Below are 16,702 nucleotides of genomic sequence, written 5' to 3' on the forward strand. Positions count from 1 at the left end.
TATGCAAATGGAATTTCAGGTCGCGATGAGTAGGGGAAGGTAGCGAAACTCTTAGACTAAATATCCCTCCTTATCACGTCTTTAATATGATTCATAATATTTAGTATACACGAAGCTGTAGCAACTAAACATATAATAGAATGCAATTGTTTTTCAGACAATGTAGAAGCACGCACTGTTTTCGTTTGCTTGCGCGAAGAGAATGCTACGAAGTGTGTGAAGCCGATAACGCCAATGTGAAGGCTAGGATGGAGAGATGGATGGATGGAGCTTCTGTTCCCGTATCAATCCGTCAAACAAATTTACAAGCTCTTACAAAATTACTTGTCATTTATATTTTGTTTTAGTGAGCTTAGCAACATCTCTCACTATTTTTGTCCTACAACCTTTGACGTTAGTATCGGGTAAGTCACTGGCATGTAAGGGTTTTAGTAAAGCAGGATATTATAATGGTTGATTTACAAGTTTGTGCTATGTAGTAGAATTAACCAGAACATAAAGTTGCGTAATATTACAACAAAACAGACTGCCTGAATTACTATCTTTCATATACAAAATTGTTGGTACCTCTTGATCTTTTGTTTACTCGTGTTTTTATGACATTTCTTGAGACTTTTCCAAAATTTGCGTACGAATAGCACAGTTAAATGCCTTACGAATTTGAATTGAGTGATATATTTCTATTGATACAGTAACACATGTTATGAATTACAAGTTCATGTAATCCAGTCATGTAAACCGATACTCAGATTGCATGAAAGATTGCTAAGTACGTAGGGTGATCTGTGCTCTTCTCTCACAACTTTTGAAACTTACTGCCGCAAAGAAAAGTGCACCGAACAGTATATAAAGAGCACGTTTATTGACATAAGATTATGCTGAAAAAACACCGATGTTTATTGCACTTAGTACCCGCAAACTACTAAAGTTCGTTTGAAAATGTTGACAGGTGCTTTGTGCGTCTTTAGTTTGGACCACGATTTTGTCGAGGTATAGGAAGAGCAGCCGGTGGGTAAGTAAAAATGTAAAAAGCCATCTTATTACTTCTCGCACGTTCTAGAACCCTTGTGATTTGCTGCAAAACAGACAGGTGTTTCATAAGAATATTTGGTGTTGCATGTTTTTAAGACACCATCTAAACCTTTAGCAAATCAAGTAAATAACAAAATTGGTTAAATAGTTTGGAAGAGATCAGTTCAAAAATCAAGCATGGAATGGTTCAGAGATTACCGGTATAGATATTATTGGTTCGTTCCGTGTATATTTGCATGCTTTGCTGGCAATCTAGTTACTGAGAAGGGTTTGAATCAGCCATTATCTTGTTAATGACCCAGCTTCCTAGATCTAGCCGACGTCCTACCCGGAATAGTCTTTGGGATACTATAAATGTAGAATGTCATGAAAATATAACAATAGAGACAAAGAAATATCTAGAACTTTTAAGTTTTCAGTAAGCTGTTTTCATTCGCACGGAAACAATTGAAATTAAATTGACATAAGTCTCCCATGGATAAGGTGACTATCGAAACAAGCATGATATGTAATACTTCCTTCTGCAGGCAGCCTGTTGTATACACTGAACGTAGAGGGCGATACGACGACTGAAATAACATTAGCACTTGACGACTGCAATTCTGGTGATAGCAGTCTTCAGTGTGATGAGCTGTGGGAAATCACAGACAAAAACATCAAATGGGCGATGGTGTATGACTTGGAATCAAATGAAGTAGGTGATGTATATGCTCTTCGAATTAATACACTTGTTACAGAACAGGTGTAAACTAATTTCCATCATATGCGGATGCATTGTAAAACTCAATAAATAACCGACTGTCATCCATACATTTCGTTCTGCGTCGATTATAGCAACATTGTCACTTATATATTGCTCTTTTTTTCCGTTTTTCTCACGTTAAATTTCACATCTTTTTCTGTCCTGATCATAGACAAACTGCCAACACTGGTAACGATAAGTTGTACTACTCTTGGTGCGCCCTTACAGGTAAAGAAATGCAATCAGACAAAACAAGTAACCAGAACCGACAATCAACAAGCCAGTGAATGACCAAAGTCGTATTATTATGATTTCTTCGGTCACACATTCGAAGGCCAAATATATAACGGTGTTGACGGTATTACTCGACCAAACAAAGAAAAAATCCGCCGAACCTTGATTTTTAAAAAACACTTTGGTGGTAAATTATCTTTATTTCATTGCATTTTATTGGTCTCAGCAAACAAAAACGAAATAAAAAAGTCCTCCGACCTACTTACTCTAATTTTCGGAGCTGTGTTAGCGGAAACACACTTTTACACACCTTAGTTTGGCCTAAACTGTACAAATGAAGGGGGAAATATTAAATGTCATTTCAAGTTTGCTTGTCAAGCAGTCTTTTAACACTGACTTTCAATTCCTTTTACGTGTGTGTACTCATTACAGAATTTTCGTCTTGACGTGTTCATTTATGACGTCAATGACAACGACCCACACTTTGTAGATACACCGTACAGCACAAACATAAGCGAGGTGAGACTGATCATTTTGTCATGATTGTGTTGCCGAGTGGTTGTAGGATAAAGTATTTAAAAAGCATTGATTAAATAGTTGTGAGAGGAGAACGTGCAGCATTATAAGATTAAGAGTAATTTTTCTTATAAGTTTCCAAAGTCTTCTGACCATATAAACTATGGTTATCCTGCATCAAATACAAAGCATACCTGATGTGAACTGAGTTTGCTCATGTGGTTTACAACAGGTTCATTACATAGTAGTACGCTTCACAGAACAATCAGATATCTGTCAGATCATTATATCTAGCACGTTTCATCAACTTTCGCACAGTACTCTCAGAGTTAAATCACTGATGACAAAACTTCATTTAATGTGCAAATGAGTTGTTTATTGACTTGACACTGCTCAATTCTTCATGGGGAAATATGATATCTGGCAGATCAAAATCTGTAGCACGTTTCATCAAATTTAATGCTGTAATTTCGGGGTAATATCGCTAATTACAAAGTTCATTAAATATCAAAACGAACCCTTAGATTACCAATGCTTCATGCGACAATTAGATATTTGTCAGATAAATATCTGTAGCAGGTTTCACTATATTTGGTGCCATAGTTTTAGAGTTATGTCACTAATTCAAGGTTCATTAAATATGCAAATGAACCCTCAATTCACACTTCTTAATACTCATAACACAGTCAGATTCTCTGTCGGATCAGTACCTGCAGAAGATTTTATCAAATTTGGTGCAGTTATTTTTGAATTATATGACTAATTACAAATGTTCAATATGCAAATGAGCTATTTGTTAACATGACACTGCTCAGTGCTTCACGTGACAATTACATATTTATCAGATCAATATCTGCAGTAGGTTTCACCAACTTTGCTTTAAGAATTTCAGAGTTCTATCACTACACAGTTCACTAAATATGCAAATCAGCAGATAATTGACACGACACTCACAGTATTATCAAAATGTTCTGAGATTGTTATCGGTGAAAAGTTTCATGACATTTTGTGCAGTATTTCTTGATGTATGTCGACAGTGTAATTTCTATCTCCATAGGAAACCATTATATGAAAAAAAAATAGTTCATAGCTTCATTAATATGCAAGCCACACTAACCAAAATCTAATCAGTTCTTACAATTAGCATACATTACCTGTCTAACAATCCGACTTGAATCCGTTCAACCGTTTAAGTTATCGTGTAAGCAGGCAGACAGACACAGACACACACACACACAGACACGACAGTCAGACAGACATCGCTACGACATTAGCTCACTTGTGTGAACACGTGGGCTAAAAGTGAGTAGACCTAATCGTCTGCATTCTTCGTTGACTAATTCACACTTTCTTCTCTTTACCAAGCTGGCAGCCATTGGTCGATCTATATACACTGTGTCAAGTGAAGATAAAGATTGCAGAGGTAACCTGATGTTGTATTCAATCATAGATGTAAGTTATTTAGTTACTGTATAGAAGTCTTAAAAAAATAGAATCCTATGGAGTGGTCACACTGAACTCTATAAATAAATGTGGCTGCGCTGTGTTGCCTAGTGCATGAAGATACGATGATAAGATGAACTCAAAAGCAGTAAATACGGCAACTAGTAATAGCACACCAATTTTCCTTAGTTCAGTTAGCCATCATCATTAGTATGCATCTGCAACTCATCAGCTTTGTTAAACTCCCTCCCACCCTCCTAGATATGTTATTTTCTGGGAGTCTCATTTAACAGTCTCAGATGTTGTAACTTGTTACTTGTTTTCAGAGTTGTGGCCTTTTCTGTCGCAGGTCACCGTTAAATGAAAGCATCGTGCTAGCCTCGGACTGCCAAGTCCAGTAGTGTTTCGTGTTCTTTGTTAAATAGTACTCATAACACACACCATCATTTTATACAAACATTCCACAATTTTTCCTTTCCTCTGTTCTACAATTAAAGTTTCGTTTATGACAACTAAGTTCTTGGACTAAGATAATTTATTTTTTGGATTGTTGGAATTATAAAAAATAAGATTATTTTATGAATTTTTCGATCATTATTGTAGGGCACAGGGATGGATTATTTTGATTTTGAAGTGCTTAACCAAACTAACATTATGATCACCGACAGTTTGGACTTTGAACTTCGCCCTGAACACAAGCTAACATTGATGGTAGATGTGAGTATGTGCAAACTATCTCATTGCGTACTATAGTATGCTTTTTTCATATGTTGATAAAACTTTCAGTTCTATATTGCAAAATAATCGCAATCATACCAATCCATAATCCAATGACAGTAGGTCGGAATTCGCAAGACAATAGTTGTAAACATAGACACAAAACAGCACAGAACAGACAGTAAATAGACGGTACACGAACAAAGTCATATTCATGAAAGAAAGATATATGGACCTCTGGCCAGAAGACCAAGAAGTGATGTCAGGTGTTTCGAAAATAGTAAGCGCATCCTGCCCCGCATGTGGCACCCGCCATATATCAATCTATAAGTCAGATAGGTAGTGGTCACTAACTAAGGCCCAATGTCACCGATGCCATCAGTGATCATTTGTCGAAGAGAGATATTGTATTTATCTACCAGCTTGCGATACCTGCCAAAAAAGCGTTTGAATGTAGAGACAAGTCTTGCTCTGGTGTAACCTTGATTTAATAGTTTGTAAGAGAGATGGCCATGTCTCTCTACAAAATCACCATATGAACTGCATGCTCTAGCATATCGAATAAGCTGGATAATATATACCCCATAAGCTGGTGAGAGTGGAATATTACTTATGAGGTGTGGAAAATTGATGATACTAAAGTTAAAATCATCTCTCTTGTCATATAGCCTACTAGAAAGGTGACCATTGGAGTCAAATTCAAGTAAAATGTCCAGATATGAAGCAGAAAAGGTCGTTTCTGTAGTTTCTTTAATCTCCAATTCTGGAGGATAAATCATAGCGAGATATCTACTGAATTCAGAGTTATTCATAGAAATAACATCGTCTATGTATCTATATGTTAGATTGAAAGTTCGAGCTACAGAGACCTTTTTCTGTTTAATTAAGTTCTGGATAAATTCTGCCTCATATGAGAACAGAAATACGTCTGCAAGCAAGGGAGCACAGTTAGTGCCCATACGAATTCCTATACACTGTTGGAAAATGTGCCCTCCAAATTCTACAAATATGTTGTCGATGAGGAAATCAAGCATACTGATAATGTCTTTCTCGGTATAAAACACTTTAGCGTTAGTTGTATTTTTAACAAAATATGTAGAATTATACCCTAATACCACATATTTGTAACGGCGTGAACCGTTTTTGTAGAAAAATGCTTGGTTGATGATGTTTTTCAAGCGTTCTTTCAATTTATTATGTGGTATTTGTGGTATACAATGTGGAAAAATCGAAAGTTTTAATAGATGTTATTTTTGAAACAGATCTTGATTTCAAATTTTCCAAGAGTTCCTTCGAATTTTTTAATATCCACATTTGATCTATACCACTTCGAGAAAAGACAACATCACAGTATGCTTGAAGTCCCCGTTTAACAGTACAAAGAACAGAAGTCAGTATCTTCGATAACTCTGTAGTTGAACATTTTGAAGATCCTGCGATAAACCTAGCTTTGTAAGGTGTTTTGTGGAGCTTTGGTATCCAGTATAAGCTAGGCAACTTATTATGGTCATCCTTTATTGCAACATTAAAATTATCCATGAATGACTTATGGTTTGCCAAAATTTCAGATTTGCTGAACATTGATTGTCTGTAAGTGGAGTTGGTGAAGGTCTTAGTTACACCAAGTTCGTCTATAAGACATTCAAAATAATACTTCTTACAGACAAATACAATGTTATTTGCAGCTTTATCAGCAGGAACTAAAACATATTTGTCATGGATATCATTCAAACACTTAACAGCATCAGGATCTTTAACAGCATCAGGATCTTTAATTACAGAATAGGGTCTTCTGCAAACATGTGATCTTAGTCGACCAATACGGCCACGAACTATTTTCCTCACAGATTTGACCCATTCTGACAGTGTGTCCAACTCTACATCCTCCCTTTTAGCCCATTTCCTGGCATATTCTTCAACAGAGTCCATAACGATCTTAAAATTATGGTTCCAGTTGATTCTGCGAGGTTCTCTTAACTTGGGTCCACAAGATAATATCTTACGAAGGTGATGATGTTCAACCAAGTTCAGATCACCAGTGATGACATGGCCAACTGGAGTATATTTGAAGGGAGATGTAGAGCAGTCACAGGATGCTGGTGTTTGAAGGAATTTATCAATTTTTAAGTGCCGCAATGCCTTATTGTAATTGAATATTTTATTGGAGATTGTCTTGGTGTATTGATATGACAGAATAGGTACAGACTGGTTCTTAAAGTATACAGGTATAGTTGATGTAACCTTTTTGTTGTGAAGTATATTGCTGATATTAATGGCATCGATTCCTTTGTTAGTAAATGGAAGATGTATGAAATGACGATGATCATCAGTCAAAGGTTCAGCACGAACAGGCTTGTAGTGTCTGTATAGTGCAATATCAGCAATAATACTGACCAGTCTGGACGATTGTTTGTTCGGATCTGTCAAAGACAACCCCAATGCATAGGCATGCAACCTTCTCAAGTTCTTGATGGATAGAGCAAATAATGAAGTACGAATGTGATGGAGACCTAAAGGCTTCTGTAATAAAAGAAGCAGTTCATGAAATGTGTCATGGCAGTTTGAGGTAGATGTATCCAATTTAGGCCGATGGTAACGCCTATGTCCATGACTACGTCTTCTACGGACAGAAGACTCAAATAGGCCCATCACATTCACTTCTGAACAACCAGGGCTTGAGAGATTGCCTATATCTTTGATGTTGTCATTACAACCATAAGGCATTGCGGTACCTAACTGTCTAATCCAGTGGTATTCTCTCTGTCTACGGAATGGTGAACTAAGTGTGGGGCTGTTGGTTGGATGGTATATTTTTTCAAGAATACGGACACGCATAGACAAAGTGGAGTGATCGTCCTGGTTAAAATGCTTATAAAGTTGCACATCCAAAGATCGATTCACTCCACTGCGATGTCCCTTCATTCTAGATCGTAAGCTGTTTCCCGTTTCACCAACACAATGAACACTCAATTCCATAGATTACGTTTTTGCTAGTGCAATTCAGAGGTTCCAGACATTTGGTAGAATAGGTCTTCCCTGTCAAACTACTACTGAACTGTTCTGTAGTGATGAGCATACTACAAGTGTTGCAGTTTTTAATACCACACTTTGTAATTGAACCTGTATAATGACAAGCAGGAGATGACTTTAAACAGTCCGTCAGTAGCAATTTGCATGGTTTAATTTTCTGGTAGCTTTCTCCATTTCTGTGATAAAAATTGCCCTGAGATTGCACGTATGAGGTCTTAGTAACATCCCGAAGGATAATCCGAGGGACACACGGTTTTTGAGCTACTGTGTCCCGTGTAGCTGGTCGGGACCTTGTTAACCCGGGCGACGTTCCAGCCGGTATGAATATATCTCTTATACAGGCATTCATTATCATGTACAAGTACCAGGTGGATGATGCCCTCGGGGACAATATGTACACCAGCAGGAGCATCGACCTGGTCGTAGTAAAATAATCGCAATCATACCAATCCATAATCCAATGACAGTAGGTCGGAATTCGCAAGACAATAGTTGTAAACATAGACACAAACAGCACAGAACAGTCAGTAAATAGACGGTACACGAACAAAGTCATATTCATGAAAGAAAGATATATGGATCTCTAGCCAGAAGACCAAGAAGTAATAGTTAGCTGATAGTTTAGTCAATTTTTCTTAACATTTTAAAAATATTCGGCTATTAAGAGAGCTTTTCATTGGTTTGGTAATTTTTACTGTTTGTACATATTCATAAGAATGTCGCTTATCGACTAGACATTAAATTTCTCAATAGAAACCCGAGGAAAAAAACGCACGCTAAGCCAAAAATAATGATTTACCCGAGGCTCGATAGATTAAACATCGGCTCACAATAAATTTCTAACTTTGATTATGATGAAGCCAGACAAAAATAGCATTCTATTGAGTATTAAAGATCCCTTCGTTGCTGGTCCCTGATTTTTGGAGGCAAAGTAAAGTCTTCGGTTAATTTATTTACATAATAAAGGAGGCAAAAGGCATTTTAACTACTTACCACAACATGTATTCTCTTTCATATCACAGTGTCTTCTGCACAGTTAAGTATTCGAGAAGTTCAATAATTCCTTTCTTTTTGAAAACATACAAATAAACTGGTCTTTGCTATACTTAAAGGAAATGTCACCTCATATTCATATAAAATATTTCAAATAAGAATTCCATCCCGATGTAGACATTCAGAAATTTACATTTAAAAACTTTGTTCATCTTCAACCTTCGTTTAATTCTTAGCGGAGAGGAGAGTGCGATATATTTTTGAACAAATATTTACGGATATGATAGGAAATATTGGCCTGAAATGACTGTAATTAAATTGTATATAGCCTTTGTCACGACTCCATTTTGGGGCGAAATAGTACATCGAAAATCATAGTTTCTTTCGGTCTTTCGTATTTAACTTTCGTTGTAAGAATGTGACTCCATACGTTTAAAAATACGCAACGGGCGTGTAACAATGCCAGCAATCATGCCCCAACACTAAATTTACTAACAACGCTTGTTAATCGTACAGGATCGCGAAGGACGGAATTCTACTACTGAAATGGATGTATTTATCGTGGACGAGGATGATATGACGCCAGTTTTTACCGACGTAATCTATGAAAGTGAAGTTTACGAGAATGTGGAACATATAGTGCTAGAAGTGACACCAAAGGTACACGCTTATGATCAGGACTTTGGAATCAATGAAACTGTTTACTACAGCTTCGCAGGTGAATACTGTTAACATTTCTATCAGGCTAAGTCATCTTGGACCGGAAATGAACTTATAAACCACTGTCGTGAATTTGCCTCGGGACAGGCCTGACTGAAATATAGATTCGATAGATCAAAGTCAAAATAAAAGTAATGAAAGCCTTAGTGTTTGGGAATACCTTTGGCAGAGGTACAGAGAGACATACAGTAATTATAACTGGTATGGTCAGTAAAGAAAGGCTGGTGACAGTAGGGGTAAAGCCTGTTGAAGCTCCATTACTCTACTGTAAGTGAATTTCTTTGAACTGGTAATGTTTCATCAATGTTTATTTTATTCTCTTGTAGTCCAGAGAATCTGTTGGAAACACGCTCCAATATTTAAGCAACACTCTTACATTTAATTAGATATTCAAACTTATAGCCTTCGATGATTGAGACCATGCCTGAATAGTCCCAAACTTTTCAAAACGGTCCAATTACGAGTTTATATAATCCTTATTTTCCTTAAAAGCTAACAGTTCAGGGGTTCTTCTTGCAACAGAAAAAGAAATTGTCATTCGTCCATCGGCATTAATTTATTTGAGTATTGACAGTGAGAAACTTATTTGAGACCTGCATTGGTTCAGCTACATGGATCTGTTAGAAGCTGAACTCCAATCGGTAACTGCGAGTGCGAACAACGTGAACTTGGAAAAAAGAATCGGGAACGAAAAAAAGAGCTAAGTTTTAAGATGCAAGGAATTGAAAAAGAAAGACAATGTAATCAGGTAGAAAACTGAGAAAAGCAAAGACCTTTGGAACAATGGGAAACATCTTTAGTTTGGTGCTCATGTGAAACAGTGAGGAGGAATTACAATCTATCAATTCAAGGCCAGTGCCCCGAAAATGCCAATGATAACGCGTTTTATGTACCTTGATAATCATCATCATTAAATAAACTTTTCAAGCATATGTCAATTTCAGATATATCCAGGCAAAACGACTCAAATTATGAAAGTGGACATTTCAATATCGACCACGGTACAGCTGATATAAATCTTATCTCAGGTTTAGATAGAGAAAATCTGGAGAGTGGCAAATTTTCTTTGATGATAAGGGTAAGCACAAACCGTTGTTACCAAGTGTATTTATTCGTTATCATACAATTTATAAATTCTTAATGAAAGGTTTCAATTTTGAAAAGTAAGAACTAGTCAAATCACTAAAACTGAACCATTCAAATTACTGTGCAAAGGGTTAGATCTGGACAGACTTAATGAAGTACTGTTTACCGAGAACTGACATGCTACATGAGCAAAATACCTGAACTCGAATAGTAGGGTGTTTTCCATACATTTCAAAGTCGAATCGTAGGGAATGAGCGATTGGATCTTTTTTGGGAATAGCCAGAGCGATGAATTGGCATCGTTCAAAATTCAACGTCTTTTTCTTTCAGACCTTTTCTGAATCGTGAGCTATTGTTTCAGTGACAAAGCATCCCAACAAATTAAGTTGTTACAATCTACTATGCTTGTCCTATAATAGTATACGGTAATATATATCGTGTCATTTGAGTTTCAGGCGGCACAGATCAGTAGTCATGGCTACCCCATATACTCGTACAGGGATACGCTAGCCTCATTGGTTGTTACTGTGTTGGATGTCAATAACAACGCGCCAACAATGAGCCACGCTAAAACAAGTGTCGGAATATGCACCGTACGGAACGATTATCTGCGAAATCATGGCCGAAGACTTAGACGAAGTTTGTATAACTTTTATTCATTTATTCATACAGTTCATTGCTATATAACACATACAAGTACGGTAGATTATTTAGTATTAATTTATGTTCAGTACATCATTTATAGTTCTACTTACGCAATGTTTTCTCATATCCACAAATTTGTGACAGTATGAGACCATCGATGCAAATATGTTTTCGATCATCAAATGGATAAGCGTGACCCTTTATTGGAATTTTAACCACCGAAAAGAAGTATCAGGGATAAATTTAGCAATACACTTGCATTAGTCTGCACTGCCGAGTCATACACCATCCGGACTGTTTATTCGCTAATGAAGGATTATGACCGTGAATTTATAAAGTTGCTGATCTGCGTTGAGACAAACGGCAAAGAGATTTTCAATCTTTGTATCGAACATTTATTTTAGGGAAGTAATGCCTTGTTCAGCTTTTTCATCGAATCGGATCATAAGATTTTCACTGTCGATCAACCAACATCGGTGTCTGCAAACAGAGCCATCGCTTTCATACGTGTCAACGATTCAACGCTGTTGGATTTTGAGGTTTTACCTGTAGTGGTTAATGTAACGGTATGTAACTGACTGTTAATAACCAACCTAACATTATGATCACCTATTAAATCGATATGATTTTCACGACGTCGCATTCGATTCGGAAACTTTAACGATCAAGAAATACATATTAGTGCGTATAGAGGAGTGTAATGTTTTGTATTGTACATAGGACAAGGTCAAGGTCCCCTTCTGTATTGTCATCTTCATACTATAGTCATCTAAAAATTGAACATCAGTTAAATTCACTTTGACGAAATGCAATACAATGGTATACATGTGATTTGAAATTGCCTTGATAGGTCTTCGCGGTAGAGACCATGACATTGGAACGTTTACAGAGCGACAAGTCCACTGTGATGGTTGCGATCACTGATATCAATGACAACTCGCCTGTGTTCATCAATGACCCGTACATGGTTTCAGTTGCCGATGATATTGAAGAAGAAACACTCTTGACAAAGGTTCGTTTAGAAAAGTTACAATACATTGGATCAGACAAACATAAATAAACATACTTTTACTCAGAATTTAATTCTACTCTTACATATAAGTTGTAGTAATTTGTGATTCAAAATAACAAAAGCTAAAATTGCTTGAAATTGAAAAATGCATATAATTACATTCCAGAATACACTCTTTAATGCGGAATATATTTGTATCCTTACTATTTTTTGTTTTCAACATGTCATTTTATTTGTTAAAAATGTCATTTAGGGCCGTAGCCTGACGAAATTGCCAAGGGGCAGAAGTTAGCTAAGATTTGGGTAATTTACATAAATTTCCATACTTAGTGTGGAATATTCCAGGTGGAGGGGGCAAGTGTCCCCATGGGCTACGGCCCTGTTGTCGAGTTTTTAAATCAGCTTTAGCTGATTAACTTTGTGCATTCTTTGACGTTACGGATATAAACCATTGCAAAGCAGAATGAATGTTCTTGATATTTTCTTTAGATCGAAGCTCACGATTTAGACAGTGGACAAAATGCAGTAATCGAGTATAGTCTATGGTTTTTCAACTGATAACGGATTAGATATATTCACGATAGGCCAAATCACTGGAGAATTATTTGCCAGTTATAACTTGGATCAATTGAATGCCAATGTCACAGACAGTTATGTAGTGACGGTAATGGCAATGGATAAAGGCTATATTCCTCGGTAAGGAAAGGGAACATATTTTCACTTTAATATGTATGAATTTTAAAGCAGCAACAACAGTAACATGGATATACTTTGATAACTTTCATTCTCTGAAACAAGAACATTTTTTATTCCATCGAATTCGTCTCACTTAATGTATGTTGAAATACATCAGCCCTGGAAGACCACCATGCATTGTGTACAACAGTACTTTGACGGATAAATTGTACTTCATACTGTTCATGTAATACAGTTGAATGTTAATGCAAGTTTGACAACATTGCCTGTTAGCATTGGATAATTAATGTATGTTTTATTACGCTTAGGGCAAATATGACAAATGTTTTCGTAGAAGTAAAGGGAATGGCTATTCCAAGACTCAGTAAGTAACAATTCTCCTGGCATTGCTCCCAAATAAGTCAATATGTGTCATATACTTGATTTGATAAACACAACGCTTTGTGTACAGACGGCAGTTTCTCAGCTTGATCCCTAAAATAATGATAGCAGACTTGTAGACTTGTCGTATGCACTGGGGAACTTAGGTACATTATCAGCTATATGTCGAAATGTGACCCCAATGCATTATGCTTACAAATTAAATGCCTTGTACCTGACTTTTTTATGACGTACATGAAGACAGGTTTGACAAAAATCCATGTGGGTCACAAAATCATGATTTTGCGGTACCCTTCAAAACATGACCGTAACAGCTATTGAGTCCCCATATTTTGTCTGTTGAAATCCTATTTCTTATTCTAGGGATCCCAAGGCTTCTGAAAAATACAGGTTTGTTATCCTGTGCGGGTGGGGGGGAGGTGCATTAGACGCCCCATCTAGCCCACGGCCTAATAGATTGTTAGTAATGCTTGCTGTATAAGTAAGACAAGGAGGCATAGACAATTTTCCAAATACGTCATCAAAATTATTTTTAAAAAAATATTTAAAAAGCAAATTATAAAAATAGACAGTCATCAATAATCTATTTACTTTAAGGAGAAAATGGCAATATGACTATGTGTGTGCGTTTTAGTCTTCTTTTTAAGGCTGTGCATTAGTTCATTGCATTGCATAACAATAAAATGCCCATTCACGATATACCAATGTAGCAAAACTTGCAATTTTAGTGAGTAGAGACAATAATGCATTGTAAATACCCAATTTTGACTTTTATTTTCTTCTTCAGCACATTGCAATTAGTAAATAACATCCATAAATCTGTTTGATTTGCTTCATTGGGAGGAATCAATAGTTATCGTATTTTCTTCCGGTTAAAATTGCTGAATTACCAGAAAAAAACGATTTAAAGTTATCCAATTCTATGACGTCATATTTTTTTACTAAAACCTTATGCATTTTAGAAAGACCAGTATCTAAGCTTTCTAAAACTATAAGGTATATGGCATTTCAAGCCAGTTTACTTCATCAAGGAAAGAATGTTGTACCCTTACCTCTAGTTTTTGCACACCCAATACAGATACATGCAATTCGAAATTGACGCCAGAGAAGTAGTGTATAGTTAAATATCTGATGTTAACACTTTTTTTCTTGTTTAATATGTCGGAATAAATAATTTAATCACAAAAAGTTGTGAAAATTTTGCTTAATAAAAAGTAAATCACAATTGTTACATGGTATTTTGGGTAAAAATTTCAAAATTGTCACAAATTTTCATTTTAAAGTCGTCCTATTCTATGTACACAAATTAATTTTGCTAAAGTTGGTATTCCTCAGAAAGAGCAATATCTGAGCTTTCCAAAAATGTAAGATTTGTGCTATTTCATGCTAGTTTACTTAATTAAAGGGGAGGATATAGTACCCCCTACCCCTACCCATTTTTCGTCATTTTTTGAGGTACATACAAATCAAAAACCAGTGCAGACAGGTAGTGCATCCCAAAATATCCAATGTAAACATCTTTTTTCTAGTTCAGCAGATCCCAAAGAACAAGAAAAATACCCATGTAGTAGGTTTATGGGGGGGGGGGGTGCACGGTGGGCCCCTCCAGCCCACGGACTATTTCAACAGCTTTCCAATCTCTTGTCTAGAATACACTTTGTAACGTTTTGTAGGGAAGTAAATTAAAGACGGCAATATTTTAAATAATAATTTTAAAAATCAATAATACCAAGGTGTATAGCAACGAGCGATTGATATCGTATCTAATCTCACTCATTTGCTTTTACGTTCCCCGTTTTACGCTTTTATAGTTACATTTTCTTACTTTAACAACAGCGACTGAAGACATGAAGTCATCTGAGGAAAGCTCGATTTCAAGTTCAACGCAAACTCCTGTAGGTCAGTTTGTAGATTAAAGAGAGTTAAACTGAATGTGTGAGGCATTGTAACATTTTTTATACTAACGGTAAAGCTCATTTTGTATCATTTTCAATGCACCTCTCGGGCAGATGTTTGAAATCTTACATTTCCCAATAATCTTACTTCACTGCTTGCCTAGACTTTTTTTTGGAATAAGTGAAGTCTATGTCTTTGTGAAAAGTGAAAACATAGTTCTTCCATCAGAGTTCCTATAGGAATAGTAGCTATTTTAATTTTCAAATGCGAGTACATTGCAGGAAATTTGTTTCGCTTGTATGGAATGGTACGATGATCTCCTGATCATTATTCGGAAATTCGAAAGAGAAATTATTAAAGTTTGTTTTGGAAACTTTACGTCTGTCAGTTTCGAGATACTTACTATCTTAATATGACTTAGTGCTTCCTACTGAAATGTATTCCTAAAATGTAAAGTGACGACTCAAAAAGGCGCCAACGTATAACGTATCCAGGAAAGTCTAAATTTATTTTAAAGACGGATACTTCATTTGACTAATTTAATGTATTTAGTCTTTCTTTAGCCGACAATACAAAACGATACAACTGCGTCAAATTTCACGAACAAGTTATTGACGAGGACAAACTGAAGATGGTAGAACTCAGCCTAACTTATTTATAGAAATCCCCCCTTCGAAGCGACCGTTGCATCTTGATGCAAGTGGTCCTTATACGCAAAGTCGAATTTATCGCCATGTTATCAGTGTAAATGCCATAATCATTAGCTAGAAATATATTTTAATACTTTTTCTCAGTTTTTCTTCCAACAGATGGAACTGACAACATCGTTTCCATTTTATCGGCATTCTTGGTATTCTCTGTGATTATTAATGTAATTTTAACGATTACGATTATAATATTGTGTCAAAAGCGGTGAGTAACACAATAATATGGTATATTGACCGACAAAAAACTATCGATTATTTTCCCAGAAACATAAACTTAAACATTAGTGAGACGAATTTATTATCTAGAAAAGGAAAATATGTCGAACAAGTGTGATGTTATCAAATTCAAAAGAATACTCATTATCTGCGAAAATACATGTGTAAGAACCCGTTTTGTCCTGCAATATGAAATTCACAGAACAATAATGATAGTAGGTCAAGTTCGTTCGGTTTCCACGAGTTGTCTTTTCGTTTATACTCGTAAGTAGCCAATGATATACAACGATATTATTGGTCGACCTTTTCTCTGAAAATTGAATTGAACAAAATTGGCTCAATGGTCAAGATACCGTGAAACACACAACAGTGAGAGCGCTCGGCCAGTTCGGTTTGCTTTAGTTTATAGGCTGCCAGCATAGTAGGAAGCTGTTATGCGCTGATGAAGTCTGCTGCCGCTTGTTGTTTGGTGTTGGAAAAATTTGGTACATCCGGTTGTAACGATATCGTCACAAATATTGAAACGATCTATAACTCTCATATTTGTCCAAAATCTTCAAAGCCGCTCGTCAATGGCCGTAATATTTGGTAGAAAGATCCCTTTGTAATGACCTCAAATTACTGCTAAATATGCAC

The 16,702-nt window shown here is 36.2% G+C and overlaps 1 protein-coding gene across 2 annotated transcripts; it reads left to right on the forward strand.

The window, feature by feature from the left end:
• Positions 1–347: 347 nt before the first annotated feature.
• LOC139122519 (cadherin-11-like) lies at positions 348–13,230 on the forward strand. 2 transcript variants are annotated; one of them, XM_070687982.1, is made up of 14 exons: positions 348–404; positions 950–1,012; positions 1,560–1,726; positions 1,947–2,002; positions 2,441–2,527; positions 3,890–3,976; positions 4,571–4,684; positions 9,224–9,425; positions 10,372–10,505; positions 10,969–11,152; positions 11,563–11,724; positions 12,009–12,170; positions 12,660–12,866; positions 13,175–13,230. In XM_070687982.1, exons 6-11 carry the CDS (start codon positions 3,956–3,958, stop codon positions 11,568–11,570), a joined length of 663 nt encoding a protein of 220 aa, XP_070544083.1. In that variant the 5' UTR covers positions 348–404; positions 950–1,012; positions 1,560–1,726; positions 1,947–2,002; positions 2,441–2,527; positions 3,890–3,955; the 3' UTR covers positions 11,571–11,724; positions 12,009–12,170; positions 12,660–12,866; positions 13,175–13,230. The 2 variants fall into 2 exon arrangements, with proteins under 2 accessions (XP_070544083.1, XP_070544082.1); XM_070687981.1 differs by lacking the exons at positions 1,947–2,002; positions 2,441–2,527.
• Positions 13,231–16,702: the final 3,472 nt, after the last annotated feature.

This window comes from Ptychodera flava, chromosome 22 (genome assembly GCF_041260155.1).
Source record: "Ptychodera flava strain L36383 chromosome 22, AS_Pfla_20210202, whole genome shotgun sequence".
In the NCBI taxonomy this organism is placed as follows: domain Eukaryota; kingdom Metazoa; phylum Hemichordata; class Enteropneusta; family Ptychoderidae; genus Ptychodera; species Ptychodera flava.